The sequence below is a fragment of the Hylaeus anthracinus genome, unplaced genomic scaffold (genome assembly GCF_026225885.1).
Source record: "Hylaeus anthracinus isolate JK02 unplaced genomic scaffold, UHH_iyHylAnth1.0_haploid 11997, whole genome shotgun sequence".
In the NCBI taxonomy this organism is placed as follows: Eukaryota; Metazoa; Arthropoda; class Insecta; order Hymenoptera; family Colletidae; genus Hylaeus; species Hylaeus anthracinus.
Window position 1 is genome coordinate 277,869 of NW_026534344.1, and position 9,739 is coordinate 287,607.

General features: G+C 35.3%; 1 protein-coding gene across 1 annotated transcript; it reads left to right on the forward strand.

Moving 5' to 3' along the window:
* The first annotated feature begins 306 nt into the window (after positions 1-306).
* Positions 307-7,839, forward strand: LOC128889357 (ATP-dependent RNA helicase Ddx1). The gene is made up of 12 exons (XM_054146925.1): positions 307-501; positions 637-688; positions 747-937; positions 1,007-1,206; positions 1,276-1,746; positions 1,818-1,987; positions 2,060-2,222; positions 2,300-2,486; positions 2,556-2,849; positions 2,927-3,144; positions 3,239-3,359; positions 3,432-7,839. The coding sequence occupies exons 1-12, from the start codon at positions 486-488 to the stop codon at positions 3,545-3,547; spliced, it is 2,199 nt and encodes a 732-aa protein (XP_054002900.1). The 5' UTR covers positions 307-485; the 3' UTR covers positions 3,548-7,839.
* Positions 7,840-9,739: the final 1,900 nt, after the last annotated feature.

The following is a 9,739-nucleotide window of genomic DNA, read 5'->3' on the forward strand; positions in this document are numbered from 1 at the left end:
CACTGATCTACTCTTTATACAGAGTGTACCAAAGTGCATGAATTATTCGCAGAAAGTTCACAAATAAACGAATAAAGCAATAATTCTTGTTATTTCGGCGTGTTGTCGTTAATGTAGATCCTTGATAATTATTTAATAACAATCAAAATCATTTAAATAATATGTAGTCGTTGAATGTTTATTTCGATCTATATATACCTAGCTATAGGAGTATAGGATTGAAAATTAGTACGCTGATAATATTTTTCAATCATTTATTTAAGAAAAAATGTACGTAAAAATACAATAGTTTGCAGTAGCAAACGACAGAAATCTATAACTAATTAATCTAGTTATTTATCCAATTGTAAATACTTAAGTATAGGTGGCGTTAAACATTAGCCATAAACGCACGCAGGTTCTCTTACTATCGCTTACAGTATTTTAGAGCAGGAAAGCCGGTTTTTGACATCTTTTAAAGGTTAACGTAAATTTAAGACGTAACAATGACAGCATTCGAAGGTACGTATTTTTCGCTAATTATATTTTTTATATTAATCGTATAAACTAAAATACAATCAAAATTATACACTTGTTATGTTGTAACATTAATTGAGTTGTCAACATATTTTCTTTATTATTACTGGTTTGTTTTAGAAATGGGTGTTTTGCCAGAACTTGGCCAGGCAGTTGATGACATGGAGTGGACGTAAGTTGAACAATATCTTCATTTTAAATATAAATTACAAGAACAATTTAAATTACAGATTACCAACAGATGTCCAAGCCGAAGCCATTCCCCTAATTTTAGGTGGTGGAGATGTATTAATGGCTGCTGAAACTGGTAGTGGAAAGACTGGGGCATTTTGCTTACCAGTTTTGCAGATTGTATGGGAAACCTTAAAAGATTTTGAGTCTGGTAAAACTAAAAGTTCAACAGGACAACAACAGCAACATTGTATGGCTCTTTTACTTTAATAATAATGTATTCTTGTGGCCACAGAATTATCTGCACAATTATTTACAGCTACTCATTGGTCGCTAAGTTTATTTGACAGAGGTCAATCATTAGCTGTAACTCCAGATGGTCTAAGATGTCAAAGTCGTGAACCAAAAGAGTGGCATGGTTGTCGAGCAAATAAAGGTGTTCAAGGCAATGGAAAGTTTTATTACGAAGCTACTGTAACTGATGAAGGATTATGCCGTGTTGGCTGGTCTACATCTCAAGTAATTATTGTTACTCTCATTGTACTTTAAAATTCATCAAGTTGTAACGATAGTATGTTTGTTAAATAGGCTTCATTGGATCTGGGAACAGACAAATTGGGTTATGGTTTTGGTGGAACTGGTAAAAAGTCAAATGCGAAACAATTTGATAGCTATGGAGAGGCTTTTGGAATGAACAATGTAATTGGATGTTATCTGAATTTATCAAAGGGTGAAATTAGCTTTTCAAAGGACGGTATAAATTTTGGTGTAGCATTTACTTTAAATGCCCAACAAAAATCTCAAACGTTTTATCCAGCTGTTGTATTGAAAAACGCAGAAATGTCTTTTAATTTTGGAGCACAGCCATTTAAATATCCACCTCCGAATGATTACACAGCTGTTGCTTCTGCTCCTAAAGAATTCGTGAGAGAAAACCCAATAAACAGTAGTCAGGTTCAAGGTAAAGGGGATGGTAAACCAAAGTGTAATGCACCTCAAGCTATAATCATAGAACCTTCTAGAGAACTTGCTGAGCAAACCTATAATCAAATTCAAAAAGTAAGTTTCCATTAGCCACTATTAACAAAAATATTTAATTTTGAAAAGTATTAAATGGTATTTCTATTTAGTTTAAAAAACATTTGAAAGATCCAGTCATTAGAGAGTTATTAGTTATTGGAGGAGTAAGTGTGAAAGAACAAATTTCAGTGTTGAATTCTGGTGTGGATATAGTAGTTGGAACACCAGGACGTTTAGAAGATTTAATACAAGGCGGATATTTAGCATTAACACATTGCAGGTATTTTGTAAAACATCGCGTACGTACAGGTTTGATTACAATAGTTATTCTCATAATATAATATATTTTTAGATTTTTTATTTTGGATGAAGCTGATGGTCTATTGAAGCAAGGTTACACCGAATTAATCGATCGTTTGCATAAACAAATTCCTAAAATTACATCCGATGGGAAAAGATTACAAATGATAGTATGTTCAGCTACATTACATGCATTCGAGGTCAAGAAAATGGCTGTAAGTATCTATGAATACAATTTATACGCGGCTAATGTTTTATGGAACGGTTTATAAAACGTTTTCACATTCTATAGGAACGTTTAATGCATTTTCCAACATGGGTAGATCTTAAAGGTGAAGATGCAGTACCCGAAACAGTGCATCATGTTGTTGTAACAGTAGATCCACAGAAAGATACTTGTTGGCAAAATTTAAGAAAATCTATACAAACTGACGGTGTACATAACAGAGACAATATAAGACCTGGAAGCAACAGTCCTGGTATATCATAAGTCACACAATATCTTCATAGATCATTGCTTTACACGCTTAACTACATTTATTTTCCAGAGACTCTTTCTGAAGCTGTGAAGATATTAAAAGGTGAATACTGTATTCGCGCTATCAAGGAACACAATATGGATAGAGCAATTATTTTCTGCAGAACCAAGTTGGACTGCGATAACCTGGAGCGATATTTGAAACAGTCAGGTGGAAATCAGTTTTCATGCGTGTGTTTGCACGGCGATCGAAAACCTCCTGAACGTAAAGCTAATTTGGAAAAATTCAAGAAGCAGGAAGTCAAATTCTTAATCTGCACCGACGTTGCAGCCAGAGGATTGGATATTTCAGGATTACCTTTCAGTAAGTGTATCTTACTTTGATTTAATAAATGTATGTGTGACTTTTCCATACAACTGATAGTACAATTTTCTTTCTAGTGATTAATATAACTCTACCCGATGAGAAATCGAACTACGTACATCGTATAGGTAGAGTTGGTAGGGCCGAAAGAATGGGTCTAGCTATTTCTTTAGTTAGCAAAGTACCTGAAAAGGTATGGTATCACGGGGAATGGTGTCCTACTCGCGGAAAAAACTGTCAGAATACTAATCTTACCAACCAGGGTGGTTGCTGTACCTGGTACAACGAACCAAACGTAAGTTCCAATCTAGTACAAGTTACGTGTTATTATTCTCTACTCAAGTATCGTTTGTGATTGTCGATATCGTTCTGAATTTTGTTCCTTTTAGTATTTAGCTGAGATCGAGGATCATTTAAACGTTACAATTCAACAAATTGAGCCAGATTTCAAAGTTCCGATGAACGACTTTGACGGAAAAGTTACTTACGGACAAAAGAAAGCAAATATGGGTTCGTATCCTTAGCATTTGTGTCATACAGTGATCTTTATATACAGGTACTTAAATGTTTATCAATTTTCAGGTTCAAACTATCAAAATCATGTTCAACAAATGGCACCCTATGTCTCCCAGTTAACTGCGTTAGAATCGAAAACGCAACTTCTCTACTTGAAAAGACATATGGCTGCTGCAAATTAATTACTTAATCTCCGATATGTTACTCTAGTATACGGATAATCTCTTAATATTTATAAACAGTGTGTACTTTTACATATAATGTACAAATTTGTTACAAATAATATAATCTCGATTAACGTATAATTTGATAGCCAGACTTTACGATCACCTGAACGTGAATGAACTCGTAAGAGAGCTTACATAATATTCTTATATAAAAAGAAAAAAAAAACGTGTACGATGTAAATAGCTTTTGCATATGTGTATATAAGACATACGGCAAGTGTTTATTGTATCATTATAATTTTCATAATTGTACCATCGGTATTTCAGTTACACAAATGTATAATACAGTGGCCTTGCAGTGTTTGGTTTTGTAATTTTCACAATATCTTTTTCTTATCGTCTTCTTTTTTTTTTCTTGCTGTATATGTGCATGCGCACGCGCACGCGCGTTATGATCAGAATTTTGTATAATATATCGTACTTATAGAATTTACTAAATGACTTTTGTTTAATTACACATAATAATTTATACACATTTCTTGAAATCAATGGTAAACGGCTAAAGTTAGTTATACAGTATACAAATCATACCATTTCTTCCCCGCACTCGGGTATATATATTTTCAGTGTAACGTTTTACGCGTTTCTCACTTTTCTTAAACAATGTGTACGATTTGCGTGTCCAAACGTTGCTTGCTTCCCATCGCGCGGATATTAACGTGTTGAACCATTTAATTATCCGCTAAATAAATTCATTTAATCAGCGTAGATCCAGGAAAATGATTTCTTTCGATATTTTTCCCCCATCATATTCGGACAGTCATCACAGAACGAGAATGAAATATTTTTCTTTTTTTTATCTTTTGTAATCTAAAAACACATTTACAGTCGTACATGGTCATTCACGCTTCGCGATACACTCACGGAGTCATTCGTCCGCGTTAACTCGGTGAATTATATTTATATGTATATAATATACATATATGTATATACATATATGATATATATATTTATTTGTGTATTTATATGTATATCAGTTTATCATATACACTACACGTCCACCCCATGATTCTTACTTGAATAGCCATCGACAATATGATCTCGAATGATCAATTTCTTTACGATATCTTTTCGCAACTTTGTTGACTCGTATCTTTTATGTTTCAGTTTTGTCATAAACATCCATTAGTCTGTCTTAAAAAAAAAAAAGAGATATTATTACTCGTTGACGTTCAGAATATCATGAGGTGGACAACATTAATTTCATTTCCTAACAAATTTTCTCGAGTTACTCGGTTATTCATTTACAATCACGTGTGTATAGTTTCCCCGTTTTTTCATTTACTTCGACGCGTTTAATTCGTATAATCAGCGTTTTTATCGTACGCATCTCACTCTTGAACGGTTACTCCTTACTTTCGTGTCTGCGTTTCGATGATAATTCATCCTTTAAGTTCTCGCCTAAACATATTTCCTAAGAGACACGCAACAACGAATTCGTTAAGAATTATTTAGAGGAGGTGAATAGACAGGCTTTAGGAGATAGGGAGCGCAAAGTGAGTGTCGGTGGTGAGCTTGGTGACTCTTTTCTCCTGCGAGTGGGAAAACTCTAGAATAGGTACGGGGATCAAGAATGAATTAGAAGGGCCTCCAGGACAAATGGTTTAGATTAGAGTAGCTCCTGTCTAGGTCATCCTCTTTTCCTTCATTCATCTAACCTCTTGTTTGACTTAAAAACAATAACGTGGTCTCAAGTTGGGAATATTGTCCGTGACCTGGTCATAGAACGAAAGATCACGAGGCAACTCGCGTCGATCAATGACAAATCGATCAATCTTTATAACATAAGATCACTGTTGGGTCTCTAAATTTTCTAATACAGCAAAGAGCTCATGTAGGACGAAGAATCAACAAAAAGCGTTGGGACCATACAGAGATGGGTAAATTTTATTCTAACGATAGATAAATAAAACAAGATATCCATTAGTGACGATTATTCGATCAGTTGAACTGAGAATAAAGAGATTGTATAGTACCTTTCTCTCGTTAACACCTTGCCAACCGTGGTTTTCCTCAATTAATTTATCAAGAAAAAACAATGATGTATTCGTGAGAAACAGATATGCAAAAATTGTTCGATTAGAAAATTTATAAGCAACGGTTTTTTTTAAATAGAAATAATAAGAAGGGAGTGAACGAGTAAGACTAGAACACATAACCTCAATTTGTACTTTCTTTAAAAATTAGTTCTTATCTACCACCTGTGAACGTTATCTTCGATTTTTAATCGCATATTCAGTTAGCGTAAACACGTTTATTGTTTGGCAAAGAGGAAGGTTTCCTCGATTAATTGGCAATGTGTTAATCGACACTTTTATCTAAATAAACATTTTGCACGTCTCTGCCCACGATATACCAGCAAATACGAATATTACTCGATAGGGAATACTAATGGAGCTTTTTTTATTGAAAACTTGAGGGACTTGGTGCTAAGGGGAAAGACTGACACATAAACCAAAGAATCAAGGCGATCAAAGATTCATATCCTTCGATGTTCTGCGTTACTATACTTGACATCCAAGAAGAACATGTTTCTCTGATTACCTTAGTTAGATCTTTGATATGCAAGCTTCTTTAGAAAAAATACGAAGGTTCGTCGAAGAAATTGTTCACGTTTTGCGACATTTAAGCACAATTGTATGTTTACACGTTGAATGAAACGCTCGTTAATCGTTAACTGGAAGTGGAAATGTTTAAGGAACATTCCAACGCAAATATTCCGTGAAATTATAACCGCTCGACACAAAAGTTCTTTGTGTTTTTAGTTGAAATTCGCGTTTGCTGTTCTTAATCGATTCTGATAAGTGGATGCGCGTCTTCGATTCACCCGGAAGAGATAAGAATTTTGTACGGCTGCGCCGTGAGTTGTTGAATCAGTAATCGTAATCGTGATTCGTTTGAACTTATTGACTCTCTGTACGTCTGTGCTTGCGTCATTGATTTAATGATTCCATCCAACCTTCGGACCAATTTAATAAGATATAATGCTAGCCTGATCGTAATAAACGTTGAAAAGTGTTTTATCCCAAAAATTATTGCATCGACTTATGCGCGTTCGCGCATGACCACGATCCGGGCTTTAGATAAACTCGCATCTTCGAAAAGAAAATCCTTTCTTTTTTTTTCTTCTTTTGTTTTTGTTTGTTCGTTAAACGCAGAAAATAGACATTTCTCTTTTATCAACACAAAATGACTACGTTTACGAAAGACGAACACTTTTCTATTATTTTAAAGATAACCACATTTGAAATACAATATTACAATGTTTACGTTCGTTCAGATCTGCGCTGATCGTGGTCGTTTAAATAAATACATATGCACATGTGTATATGTATGCCTTTCAATATACACATGTATATATGCGTCTAGATCGTATTAGATGGATCTAATTTATTCCGAACGTAGCATTCTTCTTTTTCTTTCTTTTTTTTAACAATGATTTGCAGCGGTAATCGCTAATCACAATGACAATGATAATATTAATATTAACGGCAATAATGACAATGGGGATGAACGTGATGAAGATTATGAACGATGATGAATAATGGCGGCGGCGACGACGGCGACGACGACGATGATGATGATAATAATAATATAATTACATTATCCGCTTCAATAAAATCTGACTGTGTAAAGACAATTTTTTATCGAATAACAGTGTAACGATAAGACGATCACAATAAATGACTCTGTATTCTTAACATAAACGTGAATATGGTAACGCAAAACGCGTATTTGTTTATCTACTTCGTAGACGTTGTCTGGCTTCGTCAGAAAGACGCGTAACGATCGAAAATTTTATAAAATTCCAGAATTCAATTCAATTCTCTACTCGTAGGCTGGAACTCGTCGCTCAGCGATTTATAAATTGTTTTAACTTCATTTAACATGAACCAATTAAGATACTCGATGACGCAATCGTGCATATCTGGATGAAATTATGTCTCGTTTAATTCAGACGCTGTTAATCACCGTTGCATCACCGTGCAGCATTTTGCATCTTGTTTCGTTACGCCGATTCCAACCGCGCCCAGTCGTCTACTTTGACTTTCGCTTTCTTTTTTTACTTCTCTTTTAAGGCAATACTCCCAGCAACATGGTCCACGAAGTGTATCGCGTGTACGTGACGAAATGGCACGCTTCGTGGACGATGTGTACCACACTCTGCTCTCATCGACGATTTTTTATTCGCTCGAGGGGATCGCAACAGAAAAAAAAAAGAAATAAAAAGATAGAAACAAGAAGAACAAGATCTCTATCCCTCAAATTACGACTGGGCCGCTCGAGACAATCACAAGCGTCGAGGAGAACGAAATTTCTTCCTTCGTTAAATTTTAACGTGGCTATATATGGTCGAGGGACAGCTTTCGAAAGATTTAAATGCAAAACTTGCTTTACGCGTTGTGCGTTCGCGCGATTGAGGAAATCGACATACGAGGAAAACAATATTAACAATATTGATCGGCTTATATTGTTCAAATTGTTTCGTGAGCTGATCAACACTGTGAATACAACATTTAAATGATCTATGGGATCATTATTGTGCTCAAAACGTCAATATTCTTCGTACAAACTGAGCGTCCGATCGTATATCATTTACGATTTCCATTCGATCGCGAGGCACACGCTCAATTTTGAAATCAGCTTCGTCAAAGTATCGATACGTCATTGCTTTGTGTCCATACGATCCTGTCGTTATTGTATTTACAAATAATAATAATAATAATAATTACTTGCACCGCTTAGTTTTTACATGTACATATTCACATGTCTGGTACATTGTACGTACAATAAAAGAAACAAAACTTGTGCGATCGGCGTATGTATACAATGTGTGTGTGTGTGTGTGTGTGTGTGTGTGTGTGTGTGTGTGTGTGTACACACATATATAGATCAGTAATAATCGTGGCCACGTAAATTGTTTATTAATACGGCATCCGTTTGTTTCGCTTGCATACGCGCACACAACAACCGATTAATAATTACATTTACAAATTTCGTTTACATTTAACAAGTAAATACCAAATATCGGTTTTGCTTCGTATTCTGTTTGTACGTGTATGTGTGTTATTGCATTGCGGCTGATCGAAAAACGGACAATTAAGTTTACGTGACGTTGACCATTTACACGCAGCTTTTCTCATAGGTAAGCGAACTGTATTTTCCATTCTCCTTTTTTTTCGGTTGTCCGACCCCGCTGGATAAAGCAGTCGAAATTAGAATGAACGCATTTGATTCTATATGTATATATATAAATGTGTATATATATACATATAAATATATTTATAAAAAAAAGGGAGAGAAATGAAAGAAAGTATAAGAATACTCGCGACAATACTAATTACACAATATTCGTTCATATTCGCTAGCATACACGAAATGATGGTTCGCATACATCTCTTTGTGCTGGGTGAACAATTAAAGTTTCACGGAAGTTTCGAGAGTTTAATAATACTCACTCGAGACAGGCTCACATGGTTCCTTTCTCTCCCTCGCATTCTTACAATCTCTCGCATCTGTCATTACAGATTTACAGTAAAAATAACACTTCGTAAAGTTATAAATACCGTTTTACAAACTATGGCTGTCAGTTTATGTAATTAGTACGATAGGTATACATATATACGTATGCACACGGGCCCATATACATTGATATTACACGAGAGTACATTTACGAGGAAGCGGGCTCGTGTCGGTATGTACGGAGTAACCGTTATGCAATTTCCGGAATTTCTATCCTCATCGTTTTAACGGCCACATCTCCGCGAGATACGATTAGATGTGATGTATCGCTTGAGCGGACCAAAACGAGATTACCCAGGCTGTTGGATAAACATCTCTGCAAAGGACACGAGAACGAACAAGTTTCGTTGACATAGATCTTCGTGGAAACGAGACAACGCAAACGGGTAAAAGCGTAAAAATTCAAACACAAGTCGCCGTTAATTTTTTTCAAGAAACGTTCTCGCGAGCACACTTTTTTCCGCGCTGTGCGGAATACAAATAAATGAACGTTTAGCAAAAATAAAAAAAAAAAAAAAAAGATGAGCAAACACGGTCGAATTTACTAAAAAATTTCCGTAACGAGGTAATAAGGATAGCAAGACCGGCGCCTCCATTGTAGTACGGTCACATTATGTAAACCTT